The sequence below is a fragment of the Ascidia mentula genome, chromosome 6 (genome assembly GCF_947561715.1).
Source record: "Ascidia mentula chromosome 6, kaAscMent1.1, whole genome shotgun sequence".
Taxonomy (NCBI): Eukaryota; Metazoa; Chordata; class Ascidiacea; order Phlebobranchia; family Ascidiidae; genus Ascidia; species Ascidia mentula.
In genome coordinates, this window is record NC_138571.1 from 11,026,930 (window position 1) to 11,045,124 (window position 18,195).

Below are 18,195 nucleotides of genomic sequence, written 5' to 3' on the forward strand. Positions count from 1 at the left end.
AAGGGCTATTACTTGATTGTGCACAGGTGTTTCATTCAGGCAACATGGTATCTCGCGTGAACACCGTGTAGCCTCTTGTTATAGCGGGTGATCATGCGCTTTGTTTGTTGACTTTTCGAGCGTTGCCCTTCGACACTGTCAATTGATTTGGAATACTTTAACCCAAGTATTATGTTACCTGGCTAACTGCGGAGTCCATGTTAGCACAGTTTTGAGATATATCTCGTTAAATAGATCAAGCATGTTTCCATGTATTATTGTGCACAACAGTTATTCCTGCAAGGTTTAGTTCTTTTCAATGCGGTCTACCATAACATATGCCAGAGACACAAACACGGCTATTAACAAATCATGTAAGGTTCAGTTGCATCACAGCCAAGCTGATCAGCCACCCGACAAGTCGAAGCGATATCTAAAAAATCAAGTTCCCAGTGCGGCTTGAACTCACGACCCAGGGCTAACCGGGCCCAACGCTCTACCGACTCACAGGTTTGCTTGACTGCGCTATCGATTATTGATCTGAGCTTCGGGAGCTTAGCGGTTTTACAGGGTATAGTGCAGTCAATGTACACTGGTGCATAAGTCCACAGCTTGCCAGGGGATCTTTACATATACTTATACGGATCTCCACCACCACTTGGCTGCAATGTCAGTGAACCTTATAATCAAAATACGTGAGCTGAGATCGCCAAATATAAATGTCGTGTGCAGTGTGGCGATACTGCCTTGCCATGCGATAACATATAACACTTCTGCCTTGTCATGCATGTTTTTCTTTTTTAGGGTTTGAATACGAAATATGAATTTTTTATCCAACGACAAGTGCTCACACGGTAAGTTTGTAACTAGCATGTCTTTGACGCAAGTTATCATCACACAAACTTAACGATAAAACAACAGCCCAAACTAACGCAATGAATCTACTCAAAGTTAATGCATTTATTACAAACTTCTCAAATGTAAATGAGATTACCTAAAACGGTTATTTCATAACACGGGTAATTTCTGTCGATCATTATTTAACATTCTTTACCATTCGTAGTGACCAAAATGACGTCATATTTCGACGGAATTGCATCCACAATCCGCGATGAATTGGACAGGTAACAAAGTATTTGATTAGAAAACCGACAAATCTAACTTGAAAATAACTTGAAATTTAGTCTAACGGTAAAATAACTTCAGATACATGTAATGCTCTGTGCTATGTAATGTGATATACGCATGTTAACCATAAAACGACAAATAATAACTGTTAAAATAGGGAGAAACAAATTAAACGTCGTAACCAGGAAACAAGAAAACGGTATCTTGAAAGTCGGCTTCAAGACAGAAAAGAGGTAAGATGCTGTTTTTACGCTTGTGTAGTTGTGATGTCATTATTTATGGCGTGTTTCAAACTACATCGCACATGTAACATAGAACCTTAGTTCCGCAACAAACGTGATAAGAACTGTAAACAAACACAACGAAGCAGAACTCGTGCCTGAACTGAATAAAGAACCACCACCTTCACCACCACGAACTAGTAAAGAAGAGTTGTACGGGTAAGATACTGTACCAAATTCATTTAGGTAAGCAAAAGCAAAAACAACAGCGTTTCTGTAAAGGAGTGGAAGAACAGATTTGTTCAAGGACTTGGAGCAATATGCTGTAAACATGGATACTGAGGATGTGACTTTTCCGGCTTTAATGAAGCAATTGTTAATTTGGAAACTGACTGACCTTGAAAAAGTTGGTTTTGATATCTTTATTGTTAAAGGAACACCAACCCTTTGAAATTTGATTAGTTTAATATTGTTCTACTGTCTGATTTTTATATTTTTGCAATGTTTTCTTAAGGTTAGGATTCTGTTCCATTGGATAAGTTCTCAAGATTTAAACGAGACAACATTTCCTGACAAACTTACAGCAGATTCACCGTTAGGTCAGCTAAAGGCAATTAAAGAGGGAAGATCGAGTTACCACCTCGTGTTCCAACGATTGTGTCGGTAAAACTTGTTTGCGCAAAGATAAACCACGCAATATTTTTACATACATGCATTGTTTAATTTGATGTAGTTTACAGTGTTAAAAATAAGTTTAATGTTTTTAAGTGCTGCTGGAATTCATTGCAAAGTTATCAAGGGTTACAAAAAAGGTTTCGGATACTATCCTGATCATTCATTTTCTGCCAATCCTAATCAATTCCATGGAACTTGGAATGCTGTTCTTATAAATCATGAATGGAGGTTTATTGACACCCATTGGGGAGCAAGAAGTCGTAATGGTATTAAGGAAGTTTACTGACATTGCAGTCAAACATGCATCGGTCACTTTTTCCGACAAGTCGGGCCAGGATTTAAAAATCAAGCTCTCGGTGAGGTTTGAACTCCCAACCCTGGAATAAACAGACCGAACGCTCTGCTCAGGGTATATTGTGGTGAACACACACAGGTGGTATGCCCAGGGAGTTAGAGCCTCACCAGGAGTTTAGTCTCGCTCTGACTTATCGTGCGTATCCAGCTTGGTTGCAATGTCAGTGAACCTAATAATCAATAAGTTAGCTGAGATAGTCTAGTAGGGGCCTGCGCCGTCGGACTATCCTGTCTTGTCATGCAATAGCATCAAACACACTTGTAGCTAACAGAGTTGAATATTAATATGAAATACGAAAGTGTATCTGTAATATTGGGATTTGTTTATAAGTGACCTGTTTTCCACGTACGATATGACAACGCATATACGTGTCCAACAACCCTGACTCTAAAACAATAACCTGGACTCTGAACTGTTGTAACCTGTTTGTCCGCCCAACATGCCTTGTGGCTGAATTTGACCATTGCTACTGTATATAACGAATTGCATTTGCTTATGTTTGGAGTTGGTGAGGGTGAGGGTGAATCCACCCATTCTGCGTTGATTCCAGCCACTCTTTTTGGGAGGTTTAATTTGGACTGTTGTCGTACGTTTGTGCCATCTTCAGTAAAATATTGCTATACCTGATTGTTGTCAGATACACGGATGATTAGTCGCACAAAGGGGCAAGTTACGTATAAACAAATACCAATATTACAGATACAGTTTTGAATTTCATATTAATATTACACTGTGTTCGCTACACTATTTAAGTGTTGTTAGTTTTTTTAACTATAAAACTGGATATAGACATTAATTTTTTTGTTTACAAATAGTTTCATTTGTCTATCAGAAACAACAGGGGCATTTACGTACAAATTTGAAGAGTTTTGGTTTCTCACTGATCCAGACAAGTTTATCTCAAGCCATTATCCAGATGAATCCGCTTGGCAACTTTTACATCAATCAATAAGACTTGATCAGTTTAAGGTTTGCAAAAAGATTTTGTATCCAAGATAATGGTTTAGCTGAACCTATCCTAGGATAGATCACATTTCTTCATCTATTTTCTTGTAAATGTTCTGACGGCCTTGTGATATAAAAGTAGTAGCTTAAACTCGCTACAAAATATAATTGTACTTTAAACGACAGAGTATTCAAGTAATTAAAATCGTTTGGTGATTTTTAAATAATTAATTAATACAAAAATAATCACCCAATCTACCAGAATCCTATGACAAGTTTTGAAAAAACCTTTCTTTTCCTTAATCGAGTTTTAATTTTTTTTTATGCTTGGGTGTGAAAGAATGACTTCAATACGAACTTGGCATTTTCAAGCGAATTAAGCCAATATATGTGATTGACAGAAATCAGTCTTCAAATGGCCAAACTTCTACAAATTTAAGCTTAATCTCTTATCCCACCCCAATGGAATGATAAAACCTGATGAAACTGGATTTGTAAAGATTGTGCTGAAAAATACGTCTGGGAGAAGTGATCTTGAACTCTCATCGATTCTTAAAGAAAAAGTTGAAAACAGGTTGAAGGAAGACGTGTTTGGATGTGTTAAGGCGTTCAAAGTCGCGGACGAACCGGTAACAATTCTTAAACTATTGCACAGTGTGTGTGTTTTAACCTCACATTTTGCACATTACATTTTACAGGTATTTGAGGTTCGTCTTCCGAAGCCTGGGCAATATATTCTAAGCTTATGCGGTGGCTACCCTGATGAAAATAAGACAGGCTTTTGTCGATATCAAGTAGACGGTTCTTTGATGAAGTGAAAATTGTATTTTTTATTTGGTCGTATGTGACCAATACACGTGTTGTTGATGCGATTTCACACAAAAAAAACTTAAAATTAAAAATTTCGTGCATGAAACAAATAAGGCTTTTGGTTTCTGAATAGTAAACCTCGCTTGACAATTGAGATATTTAAATCTTCAAAGCACTGCACAAGTCACATTTCCTTATCTCGCTGAAATAAGAGTTACAGCTTCTTCAGTATTCTTCTGTGATATGTTGTAACAATGGAGCTGCGGACTGGTAAACAAACAAATTTATTTTTTGAAATAAATCGAGTAAATTTTCTGTTTTGATTTTGTTTTTAATAACAAATCAAAACAAACATGCAAACTAACCCAACAACACCTTGTGCAGGAATCAAAATATAAAAACTGTTATGCCAGTATGATGATATACTCTACACAACGTCCACGCAAAATTCACAATAGGCCAAAGCTGACCTTAAGAATCAAGAAATTATATAAGTAAATATCCAACAATACGGGAAAATGTAAAAATTATTGACACCATATATCATTCGATGGTATTGCTAGCCTTTCGAATTTGCCAATGTTAGGCTATATTAAATTTCATTAATGTCAATCTATTTGTGAACTTTGGACTGAAACAGGACAAAAAGCATCGAAATTGACCATTCACAAAACGATATCACGTTCGTACCGCAGGAGTCCGCAGGAATAACTTAGGGGTGTTGTGGGCAAACATATTTTTTTAGTGTGATTTTTGTGTTTTCTATTCACCGCCAAGATAAGTATGTATTAGTTTTCGTTTTCCAGAAGGGTGGCAAATGCCACAACCTCAAACACCTGACCTTGGCTTTTGTCTGAATAAACCAAACAAAACATTTGAACTTTGATTCTACAGTATTCAAATTAATTTATTCAACTTCCACAACCACTTCACAGCAGATACTCTCACAAAGTCGCTGCCGGTAACGTTTTTAATGGTTTGTCGTCTTCAATTATAAAAGAACCCCGGCAACTACGATAAGACCTAAAGCGAACTGAGCAAAAACGTGTAATTTGTATCACTGCCGCGAACCAAGTATCAAAATAGCTTTCATGAACTCGAATACCCTGTTCCCAGATGTTAAACTTACCACGCGCTATAATGTATTAAATCCCACATTCCGAAACATCAAACATTTGGTGTTGCCAAGACAGGACTAGAAGGTCTATTATTGTTCGCAAGATATATCTTCAAGAGTAAACCTTGTGTTTGCGTTTGCTAACCTTTGTGCAAACGAACTCAAATTACAAAGTGTTAGCTTGTACGTTCAGTTCACCAAAAGCTGTTTTTTATTGTCTTAAAAGTATAAAATGTACGACTGTCATCAGAACCCTGATAAAAAAGAATGTAAGGGTTTTGTATTGTGTGTGGTCACGAAGTTTGGGTATGATTGCCAGGATAGAATTATTCTCGAGAAAAGAGGAACCGTTTGGCAGAGGGTGTTGCAGCGACAAAGCTTGCCAACAGCAGTTGTTCAAAGAGTAGATTGTTTTACAAACTAGAAATGTATAAGGAACTGCATTTGCTTTAGGTATTCAGTTGTTGCTGATGGGCATGTCCAGTCGTCATATAAATAAACACAATAGTGCGCAATTTGTTTATAATTGTTTGAACATCTCTTTGTACTTGGTACTGCATTTGAAAACTACCAAGTGTTTTGTTGAGTTTTCTAACAAACCGTAAGTCATGGTATGCGCGTAAGAATAAATCCAGTCGGGCGCTTTTCAAAGCATACGTATACTCCCGAGCAGCAGGCTTTGAAGTAGGTTTTAATCAGCTGAACAAGGCCATTTTTGAAGCTCCGATTCATTTCTATGTAAAATTATACAATTTTGTAGCGCGCCACAGAAAACGAAACGTTGAACAAAACAAAGCTTTTTTTTTCTGTTGACGGCCGACTTGTTACCACGCTGTCACGCAACAATGCGGATATGGATACCGAGTAGTTAACGTCGTGTTGCGTTCAAAAACGTTTGCCTGAATGAAAATACCGCAAAATGAGGAACCATTTGAAACATGGAGCAGTAGCCACAGAAGTAGCTGACAGTGTCTGTCCCAAGTTGTACCAGAAGTCAATTTGTTAATCTTATTTATAGGTCGCCTCAAGAGCAATGTTTATAGGTCTATAGTTTTAAACGCAGCGTGTGTTTGTTGTTTTGATTCTCTGTAAATAAGTGAGACTGACGATGCCTACTTGTAAACGAAATATAGGCATCAGATAAAAATATAACGACGACTGGTTCAAGATTTTTTTACAATGGAAAAATTTGAGTCACATTTAAATGACGAAAAATCTGTTGATCAGTTCCATGAGATCTATTTTGGTTAGTCTCGACCAACAGTACCTAACACATGCGTGCCGTTTTGCTGACAATCCATAATATCAACTTGTATGCATGTAAGGTTCACTGGCATCACAGCCAAGCTGGGTCAACCACCCGACAAGTCGAAGCGATACCTCAAAAATCAAGCTCCCGGTGCGTCTTGAACTCACGACCCTGGGCTAACCGGGCCCAACGCTCTACCGACTCAGCGGTTTGCTTGACTGCGCTATCGACTATTGATCTTAGGTACGGGAGCTTAGCGGTTTTACAGGGTATATTGTGGTCAAGGTACACTGGTGCACAAGCCCACAACTTGCCAGGGGATCTTTACATATACTTATACGGGATCTCCACCACCACTTGGCTGCAATGTCAGTGAACCTTATGATCAAAATACGTGAGCTGAGATCACCAAATATAAATGGCCTGTACAGTGATACTGCCTTGTCTTGCATGTTTTTCTTTTTAGGGTTTGAATACGAAATATGAATTTTTCATCAAACGACAAGTTCTCACATGGTAATTTATTACTAGCATATCTTTGACGTAAATCATAATAACACAAACTTGAGGATAAAATAACAGCCCAAACTGACTCAATGAATATACTCAAAGTTAATGTATTTATAACAAACTTCTCAAATATAAATGAGATTACCTAAAACAGTTATTTCATAACACGTGTAATTTCTGTCGATCATTATTTAACATTCTTTACCTACGTAGTGGCCAGAATGACGTCATATTTCGACGGAATTGCATCCACAATCCGACATGAATTGGAAAGGTAACAAAAGTATTTAATTAGAAACCCGACATTTTTAAAATCTAACATGAAAATAACTTGAAATTTAGTCTAACGGTAAAATAACTTCAGAACTGAAAATGCATGTGTTGCTATGTGCTCTGAGATGTGATATACGCATTAAAGCCATAAAGCGATAAATAATGAGTATTAAAATAGGGAGAAACAAATTAAACGTCACAACCAGGAAACAAGAAAACGGTATCTTGAAAGTCGGCTTCAGGACAGAAAAGAGGTAAGATGCTGTTTTTACGCTTGTGTAGTTGTGATGTCATTATTTTTGGCGTCTTTCAAACTACATCGCACATGTAACATAGAACCTTAGTTCCGCAACAAACATGATAAGAACTGTAAACAAACACAACGAAGTAGAACTCGTGCCTGCACTGAATAAAGAACCACCACCTTCACCACCACGAACTAGTAAAGAAGAGTTGTACGGGTAAGATACTGTACCAAATTCATTTAGGTAAGCAAAAGCAAAAACAACAGCGTTTCTGTAAAGGAGTGGAAGAACAGATTTGTTTGAAGATTTGGAGCAATATGCTGTAAACATGGAATCTGAGGATGTGACTTTTCCGGCTCTAATGAAGCAACTTTTTATTTGGAAACTGACTGACCTTGAAAAAGTTGGTTTTGTTTTCTGTATTGTTAAAGGAACAAAAACTCTTTGAAATTTGTCAGTTAGATATTGTTCTACTGTGAAATTTTTGTATTTTGGCAATGTTGTATTAAGGTTAGGATTATGTTCCACTGGATAAGTTCTCAAGATTTAAACGAGACAACATTTCCTGACAAACTTGCAGCAGATTCACCGTTAGGTCAGCTGAAGGCAATTAAAGAGGGAAGATCGAATTACCACCTCGTGTTCCAACGATTGTGTCGGTAAAACTTGTTTGCGCAAAAACAAACCACGCAATATTTTTACATACATGCATTGTTTAGTTTGATGTAGTTAGCAGTGTTCAACACAAGTTTTATGTTTTTAAGTGCTGCTGGAATTCATTGCAAAGTTATCAAGGGTTACGCAAAAGGTTTTGGATACTATCCTGATCATCCATTTTCTGCCAATCCTCATCAATGTCGTGGAACGTGGAATGCTGTTCTTATTAACAATGAGTGGAGGTTCATTGACACCAACTGGGGCGCTAGAGGATTTGATGGTAAACTGTTATAAATCACCAAAATCTTTACAAAGGCAATGTTTTTAGTAACAAAACGAGAAACGGTATACTGTTTTGATGAGTTTTGGTTTCTCACTGATCCAGACAAGTTTATCTCAAGCCATTATCCAGATGAATCCGCTTGGCAACTTTTACATCAACCTATAACACTTGCCCAATTTGAGGTTTGCATATATTTGTCATATGTTGTTCCCAATATAATTAGTGTGAAATCGGACAAAGAAAACAAGAATGAGATCTGCTCAGTGGTGCAAAAACGTAGCGTTTAAATATGTAAAAAATATTTTTAACATCCAGCAAAACTAAAACCAGATTGTTACGACCGTAGCGCGTTCTCGCCAAAATAAGAAAACACCGCCTGAACGTTTCTGTCACTTTTTAAACCGCCGTATCAGCGCGTCACGCTTTATTAAATTTTAAAAGACGTTTAAAACTCTCATTTACAAATACTAATCGCTATCAGCAAACACATTTAATGTTTAAGTATTTCATTAACAAACTTTTGTAAAATGACAGGTTTATCATATTTAAATAAAATTGGTTATTTTACATAAGTAAATATAAATCATTCATTCAGTTTGTGAAACACCTAATTAACAAATACGAAGGACTTATTATCATTTCAACACCTTTATTGATAGGCGTCAGTTTTGAAAAGACAGATGTTTTACAAACTTAAACTCGAACTTTCATCCCACCAAACTGGAATGATAAGAACAGACGAGAGTGGATTTGTGAGGGTGACGTTAAAAAACACAACTGCAAGAAATGATATTGATTTCTCATGGGCTCTCCAAGAAAAAGTTGAAAACAAGTTGCAGGAAGAAGTGAAAAAATCTTTTGAAGTTCACAAAAACTCGGACGAAATGGTAAGACATTTTTAACAATAACATGAGGTTTTAATTTTTGCACTCAATTATTTACAGATATTTGAGATACGTCTTCCCCATCCTGGGCAATTTATTTTAACCTTATATGCTGGTTTTTCGGTTGACGTTTCCAGAGAATGCGTTTGTGAATATCAAGTAAACGGTTCAATGATGAAAGCCATGTAAATGTTCTTCATTCAGTTACAAAACAACACATGTATCGATGAATCAACCAAAACCGTGAATCAGTATGAGAACAATAAGTCTGGCCCATATAGCACCAATCATTTTTATTTTGCACGCAAAGTTACAACGCACATAAACAATAGACGTGATACACAAAATACCGTCTGCCGTTGGATCGCGGCCTATTTCATTGTTACACTTGGTATGTAGGGTTTCATTGCATGCACTGGAATATTTTCTTTATTATTGTCAAATTCCAGCAATATTTTTTTCGACTACTTTTAGGATTTCTTCCTAATTTTCCTTGTTAAATCACGTGATTCAAGCAGTTTCTGCCTGTCTTGTATTGGTTGTAATTTAACAATATATATCTTCAAGATAAGTTTTACCCGTAATTGTGTAACAATTATCCTCCTTGTGTCGCTGTGATAGTGATGACACGTGTCTGCCTGTATATACTGAAATGTTTGTGTTTTCATATTAATTGTTGATCGAATGGTAAGTTTGTCTAAGTCACTTCACAACGTTTGCTGCTGCACTCAAGTTTGGTTTGTCGAAAGCCTAGCGTGGCGCAAGAATACTACAAATTTGGTTAAGGATTGACACGACCTTTGTCCCTACGATTGCAAGCAGTAGTGCCGTCAGGTAACTGAAATTCGCAGCAGCAAAAGTTCACAGTTAATTCATCAGGTAAACGAAGGTCGAGTTAAAATAAGAGGAAAATTGTTTTTATCTTAGCAATCTAACCATACGTTCGACAGCTTCTCCATTGCCTAATGTACCAAAATAACAGCACTTTGTAACGTAGGCCTATAACGTCACTGAAGTTTTGTGTCAACCTGTTCTGGCTTAGTTTGCTACTGAATGTAGTTTATTGGTATCTATAGATGTTATGACGTTATTCAGAATTTTGTTTTATTACTCTTACACTTCCTGTGCTTTCCTGATATCCGATAGTCAAAAACACGCAATGTTAAGTTTAACTAGTGTAAAGTAGAGTTTCCTAAATGGTGTGACTTCCACCGGTTGCATTGATTAAAAAACTAATTTCAATAAAAAAGCAAATTTGTCTCCAAAAATGTCAACACTAGTATCTCTAATGACGGTCAATTATTTGAGATGGGTCGTCATGATAGTTTGTAACGTATGAGTGCGTCACCATTTAATGAAATTAAGTTACCACCAGTGTATTGGTTTGAGTAAATCTTATGTACATCGCATAACGAGCAGGCTTACTTGTAATTGTTATGCAAAAGCAGGGTTTCGGTTGTTGTTGTAACGAAGTTGCATTCAAAAATTTTTATATCAGAAAGAACTTTGCAATTTGATAACGTTACTTGTGGACAAAATGGAGCAACGCAAAAGTGGTAGGCTACACTAAAATTTTCTAATTATTTTGCTTAAAAATCTTTGGTCTTTCTAAAATTTATGGTCTCATTGCAGACACATAGTACCATTTAAATCTGGATCTGAAATGTTTTGTAATAATTCACGGATTAACTTTTTGGTTTTAGTTAAAGAATAGCGTGGATATTTTGATACAAAATCTGCCAATATTCGAAAGGATGTAGAAAGGTAACGATATTGTCTGTGTTTTATTTATTGAATAAACTAAAACAGCAATTATAGCTGAGCTGCCATGAAAGAAAATAATGATGGCACATTCCCCCCTACAAGCTCTTGTTAAACAGTTCAAAAACCAATCGCTACTTTTTACGTAAAATGTGTGAGGAAACGTAGAACACTCGTGTCTTGATAAACAATCTATAGCAATGTATGACAGCAACGTTACAATACGGAGAATGTAAAAAATATCTATATATCATCTTTATTTTGGCTACTGTCCTGATTACCAAGACGTTGTTAACCTTTGGGATGAAGAAATGACCATAAATTAGAGAAGGCATACGATGGTCATTATATTACGGCGTATGAAAACCAAAGATAAAGAGGTTAGTAAAAGATTGTTACAATAATAAGTTGACAAAGTAAGTTAGCTCTATTGTTTTTTGTGTACAGATATGCAGCATTCGTTTGTCAGAAGCAGGACAATGCATGTTTATAGTTATGACCAGTAAGGAGAATGAAGATAATGGCCATCTTGTTTTTGAATACCAAATAAACGCTTCAGTATTTTCTTCGGCTAAATAAAGCAAAGATGAATGTTAACCACGATTTTCTTGTTCCTCCCTTCGTTTGTTCAAGCAATTACTTGAAGGTTGCATTTGTTAATTCAAAACTTTAATCACCGAACACACAGTGTGTGTAATTAAATATTTTGCCTGTTGTGTGCGGTAAATTTCTTATATTTGGAATGTGTTTTACCATTTTGGGTGCATTTTATGGTGCTAAGAGGTTTCATTGTGATATGGGTATAATATAAGTCGAATAAAAGATGAATTTAAAAAAAATTACGAGTAGCAGGGATTCGGAAATGACGTGAATGTTTCTCTAGGTATTCTATAGTTTTTAAGAAATTCTCAATGTAGCTTCATGATATAGTATGTTTTCTGCATTGTGATAAGCTATGCCCAAAAGTTATACATCTTATGCATCAACAATGTACAGACAATTACACGAGCAAGCCCAGGCAAAGTTGTTGGCGCAGGGAAGCAGAAGTTTAATTTATAAACACCACAGAGGACACAATATCGCTAAAGAGGTTTGTTGGCCATACAAATTATTGCGAGTCAAGTTAACTTTGCACTACAAATACAAAATTCTTTGACATTTTACACTTTTCTTTATGTAATTTATTCACAATCTGTGTGACAATTTTACTAAAAGTTTGTCGTTACAAAAAGTTAATCCAGCAACTGTGAATGGTATTCCCAGGTTTAAGAACTTCTTGCGTGCAAAATGTCCATATTCCCGTGCACAAATTACAATTTTTCATGCAAGGTTTAATTCCTTGCAATGCAATTGACCATAACATACTCAGAAACACAAACACGGCTATTAACAAATCTTCGTTGTCAATTCAATGACGGGTTGGTCTTGTGATTGTCTTTGAGCCAATATTTATGTTGCGTAAAACAATAAAACGTCAATGCAAATGCCTTTTTTGCGACTTGAACAACTCGGCGGAAGGTTCCCTCGGCATTTGCGACTGTTAATAAAGTTCGTAAAGTCTGTTTGGTTCGGTTATAAACGTGGACACAAAGACCAACGCGGAGACGAAGTTGTTGATCCAACTATACAACCGCGTTCAAATCCCTGACCGTTACATATGTTCCGCCGATGTGCTAGTTAGAGATAGACGTTCCATAAGTTAGAGTTATTTTAGGTTGACTGCATATGCGATGACCATTACTACATTATTTCGTATTTGATATGTGTATATCTGGTATTTAGTTGCCAAAACAGCCAAAAGGCGATCTTTTCAAGAAGTAGAGCGATTCCGTCTGAGCTTCATATGTTTCAAAAGAATTCATCTGATGATAATTCAGTTGTTGGAGTTTTCTCGGAAAAAAGGATGAGTGGTGAGACAATGTTGATAATGTACATTACCAAAATGGATCACTCATGATAAAACGGTTGCTACAAGAAGCAAACTTTACGATTCTAATCCCTTTGCTTCCACTTTCAATTCTGTTCATTTTTGTTTAGTGAAAGATATAACGAGGTGGTTTTCCAAACAAATTTCACTACTTGGAGATGAAATTGAAAGGTATATCAAATGTACAAGCAAAATATTCTTTTGCCTCTAGTTTGACAAATTATTTCTACAGGGAGTGGAAAATTCGACTACGCAACCAACAAATGCGGCAAAAATATCTCAGTGAAAAGCTGCGATCAAGAAAAAAGGCAACTACTAACACATAAGGGCCTAAGAATTATCGTTTCATGATTATCAACGTATGTACACTTTTTTGGAATTTCAGTTCCGCTGAACGTATGGAAGAAAGAGTAAACTGTCAAAACGAAAAAGAACTCGTACCGAAGCTGGGCCAAGAGCCACTACCGGTCCCACCTAAAACAACAAAAGACGATTTGTACAGGTGATCAAATATTTTTGTCCGGTAATTCAAACATAATTATTGTTAATGATGTTCAGCGAGCGAGGAATCACCGAATTATTTGATGACTTGGAGCAATTCGCCATCAACATGGATTCAGAAAATGTTGCTTTTCCAGTTCTAATGAAGCAACTTTTTATTTGGAAACTAACTGACCTTGAGAAGGTTGGGTTGTTTTTTTATGCGTTTTGGAAACCTTAATTTGACTATAATAGGTTAGAGTATTGTTCCACTGGATCAGTTCGCAAGACTTGAACGCGATTAAATTTCCTGATCAACTAACATTGGACTCGCCTTTTGGTCAGTTAAAAGCAATAAAGGAAAACGACAGCAATTTCTCACTCGTGTTTCAACGATTGTGCCGGTAAACGTAAATGTAAAGCAATATTTGAGACTGTGAGTACAACATTTTTGATGTGTTTTACTGAGGGCTGCTGGAATTCATTGCAAAGTTATCAAGGGTTACGCAAAAGGTTTCGGATACTATCCTGATCATTCATTTTCTGCCAATCCTCATCAATGTCGTGGAACTTGGAATGCTGTTCTTATCAACAATGAGTGGAGGTTTATTGACACCCATTGGGGAGCAAGAAGTCGTGATGGTATTAAGGAGGTTTACTGGCATTGTAGCCAAACTACATCAGCCACTTTTTTGGATTTAAAAATCAAGCTCCCGGTGAGGTTTGAACTCCCAACCTTGAAATGACCAGACCGAACGCTCTGCTGAGGGTATATTGTGGTCAACACACGCAGGTGGAAATCCCAGGGAGTTAAAGCCTCACCAGGAGTTTTATTCTCTCCCGACTTGTGCTGATCCAGCTTGGTTGCGATGCCAGTGAACCTAATAATAAATACGATAGCTGAGGTAGTCTAGTAGGGGCCTGCGGCGTAGGGCAATCCTGCCTTGCCATGCAATCGCATCATACACCTCTTTGTTGGCATTTTCACGAACACAGTGTAAAGTTAATATAAATTACAAAACTTTTTCTGTAATATTGGTATTTGTTTATACGTGACCTGTTTTCCACATACGATAGGATAACTCATGTAAGTTTACACCAATAATTATAAACCTTTAGACATCGACCGTTCTGACTCTAAAACAACAACCCGGACTCTGAACTGTTGTAACCTGTTAGTCCGCCCTAACATGCCCCGTGCGCGCTTTTGACCATTGCTACTGCACATAACGAATTGTATTTGGTTGTGTTTAGGGTTAGTGAGGGGGATTCCACCCATTCCATTTCTTGTGGTTTCATTAGGACTGTTGCCGTACGTTTGTGCCATCTTCAGTGGATTACATATACCTGATTGTTGTCAGATGTATGGAGATTTAGTCGCACGAAGGAGCAAGTCACGTATAAACAAATACCAATATTACAGATACAGTTTCGTATTTCATATAAATATGACCCTGTGTTCGCTACACTATTCAAGTATTGTTATTTTTTACATAAAACTGGATAAAATCATTAATTACTCTGTTCACAAAAAGTCTCATTTTTCTATCAGAAACAACAGGGGCATTTGCGTACAAATTTGAAGAGTTTTGGTTTCTCACTGATCCAGACAAGTTTATTTCAAGCCATTATCCAGATGAATCCGCTTGGCAACTTTTGCATCAACCAATAACACTTGATCAATTTGAGGTAGAAAATTTGTACCAGTTTTAGTTTTGTAGTCAGAAGAATATTTATTATAACACACTGCATGTGGACAACTGGATTCGCCTGGCCTGTATGTTTGGGTGATACATGCAAGATATAACAAACAGCGTTATCATCAGGGAGTTTGTGTTATCACATTCTTATAACTTGCCAACTGGTCGTTCAATGGCAAACGTGCTTAAATTGGTTCCATCTTTCAAAAAGGAAAGCCAGAGCTACAATGCTGTTTATCATATTAAGTAGACGTTTCAAACTCTTACTGGGTTTATCATCAGTGCTATAATCCACCGCTTTCAAAAAAGCGTCTAGGTAAAGTTGGGATTCAGCAGGCAGAAGGGAACAACAGTAACATCAAGCAACAAGCCGGAGGCGCGTCACGTGGTAGCAGAACAGCAGCGACGTCATCATTTGCGATGTGTCGAGCTGCAGTGCGAACCTAGATGTTAAACAGGTATAGTGGTTTGGAGCTGTCATCTACGTTCAGTGATGGTTTATGGTGCTGGATGTAAATAGTGTTTCAAGAATTAACAATTTGGATTTGATGTAACAATTGTGTAGAACTTTGGGCGAATTATAATTAACGTGAAGATCCGATTTTTCCCACAGGTAGTTGCTGACCTCACTTTCGGCTTTCGTTGAGGGATGATGCTCCTTCATTCAAACGGTCTCGCCGGATGGCAGACTAAACGTTGGTTTCCAATAAACACTTTAGAAACTAAGTGCCAGAAGAGCAATTCTGATTAATTAGTATGCCTGGCAACAAAAATAGCAGTATATGTACATATCATGTATATTCAGTAGTGTGTGTTGCCGATAACCAAAGCGTATACTTGTGTGTAATTTTCACTCTTATAGAATCGTGCGATCCATAATGTTCAGTAACCTACTAACAGTACACACTAGCTGTTTCGACCAATAAGATCTCATCAGTGCAACTGAAGGTTGTAGTTCTGGACTAAAAGATAAAATTTGTCACGCGTTTTATCGTTTTCGCCTCGTTTAACCGTTGTCATAATGTAAACAAGCAATCTGTTAATAATTCTATCATAAACTCATACGACTGTTTGCAACATTCATTGTGGCCTAACTGATGTATATACCTGTAATCGGACAAAAAAAATTATGTAACTTGTCAATTTCACGAAAGACAACGTGTCAATTTTGTGATCTGGATCTGACACTTGTACGTAAAACACTGATCACCACCTAATTAGTCATATAAATCTGTTGTTGATATAACCTAATGCGGCGTTACTATAAACTTAATCAATCACTGACAAGAACAAATTGAAGCCTTTGATGTTAAACACATGCTTAAATTTCCGAAAACAGCGTAAGTGAACACCGAGTCCAATTAATAAACTTTTTTACAGAAAATAATCGTTGCAACCTTCGCTACAGCGTGTGGAGATATACTGATATATTGCTCGTTTCGTCTATAATAGGCAGAAACACTCGTTCCAGTAAAATCCACTTATTTTAACCAGTACGACAAAAAACGTATGAATTATGTTGGAATAAAATTGACACAAGTTTTCTGCGGCTGTTAGTGCGGCATAAAATAGAATACAATCAATTAAATATCGTCATTGGATGCATCCATGCTGTAAGTAAGGTTATTTCTAAAGCAACAGCGATATGAAGTAATTAATGTCGATTTCGGCACCCTGGTTGCTTTATTGAACATTACAGCGTCTTAAACATGTTATTGTATTATGTCAGTAAAAAACACACAGTCCTGAGGTACCAGGCCTGCGGTGTTACGTAACGATTTTTTGGGAACAATTGAAATTTCCAGCCGCGATAAATCTAATATTATAACCTGTAGGACTGGGCGTGCTATTTTTTGTATGCTGCTTTTGCCAGGCGTTATTGCTCATACATTATGTTTGTTTTACGTGGAGTCCAACGGCACTATTGGTTTTTGGCCACAGTGTTTCCACCTTGCATGGTTTGTTTCCAGAGAGTTGATCATAATTTGGTACCAAACGATTGACGGCGACTGTAAGTAGATGTCTTGATTGGCAATTTAGCTGACTAGATCATTGTTAGTCGAACCATAGCTACACTGGTGAGACATATCAAGTTTGTTTTGTTCTCAAAGAGCCTCATCTGATTTTTTCATGGTTGAATAATCATGGTCGGATTTTTTCGCTCGTGTTCGTTCATGCGCAACCACCTTCAGCGATATGTAGTAAGGTTGATCAGACAACCTTTTAACAGTTCTAAGACAAAGTAACGTTGCAAGGGTTTGTCTTTTGTAAAACTTCAATACCGATTTGACTTTGGTGCCAAAGGTCGCAATGTCAAGTAGCATTTTAAAAGAACAAGCGTGGAAGTGTATATCTGCTAATATATCATAATGTAATAAACTAATAACAAAGCAAGATTTAAAATTTATCAATAGTTGCAAACAATTTGCAACAGTTTGGCAATAACCTGATTTAGTTGTTGGAGTGCTTTTTTGTGCTACATTAAAGGGCTATTACGTGATTGTGCACAGGTATTTCAACGAGACAAAATGGTGTCTCGCGTGAATACCGTGTACCCTTTTGTTTTAGAGCGTGATCATGCGCTTTGTTTGTTGACTTTTCGAGCGTTGCCCTTCGACACTGTCATTCGATTCGAAATACTTTAACCCAAGTATTAAGTTACCTGGCAAACTGCGGGAGTTTAAATGTTGACCAAAAAAAACACCGCCAACATTTTGCCAAAATAGGAGCGGTGTGATTATTATATTCTAGACTAAACAGCAAAGTTTCTAACGCCTTAGCCTCGCCATAGTTGAAGCACTGATTCTTTTACGTCATTATACTGTTTGCAACTGTATGTTTTGGCCTAACTAAAAGGGTAATTTGCCAACTAGTAGGTTTAAATAAACAAACCAGCTCGAGGTCTATATACCTGCCGCGTTCCACTATTTCTCCGTCACGTACAACCAATAGGAAATCGGAATCGACCGCCATTGAAAGACGGTGAGTGACAACCA

At 37.0% G+C, this 18,195-nt stretch overlaps 2 protein-coding genes across 2 annotated transcripts; both read left to right on the forward strand.

The window, feature by feature from the left end:
- The first annotated feature begins 799 nt into the window (after nucleotides 1-799).
- LOC145907184 (lim and transglutaminase domain protein ltd-1-like) lies at nucleotides 800-4,121 on the forward strand. The gene is made up of 10 exons (XM_082994615.1): nucleotides 800-833; nucleotides 1,043-1,103; nucleotides 1,265-1,340; nucleotides 1,423-1,547; nucleotides 1,611-1,734; nucleotides 1,843-1,991; nucleotides 2,097-2,269; nucleotides 3,191-3,327; nucleotides 3,705-3,932; nucleotides 4,002-4,121. The coding sequence occupies exons 1-10, from the start codon at nucleotides 800-802 to the stop codon at nucleotides 4,119-4,121; spliced, it is 1,227 nt and encodes a 408-aa protein (XP_082850741.1).
- A 2,822-nt stretch (nucleotides 4,122-6,943) lies between these two features.
- Nucleotides 6,944-9,967, forward strand: LOC145906117 (lim and transglutaminase domain protein ltd-1-like). Its single transcript, XM_082993523.1, has 10 exons — nucleotides 6,944-6,995; nucleotides 7,203-7,263; nucleotides 7,441-7,516; nucleotides 7,599-7,723; nucleotides 7,787-7,910; nucleotides 8,018-8,166; nucleotides 8,272-8,444; nucleotides 8,493-8,629; nucleotides 9,107-9,334; nucleotides 9,392-9,967. Exons 1-10 carry the CDS (start codon nucleotides 6,962-6,964, stop codon nucleotides 9,518-9,520), a joined length of 1,236 nt encoding a protein of 411 aa, XP_082849649.1. The 5' UTR covers nucleotides 6,944-6,961; the 3' UTR covers nucleotides 9,521-9,967.
- Nucleotides 9,968-18,195: the final 8,228 nt, after the last annotated feature.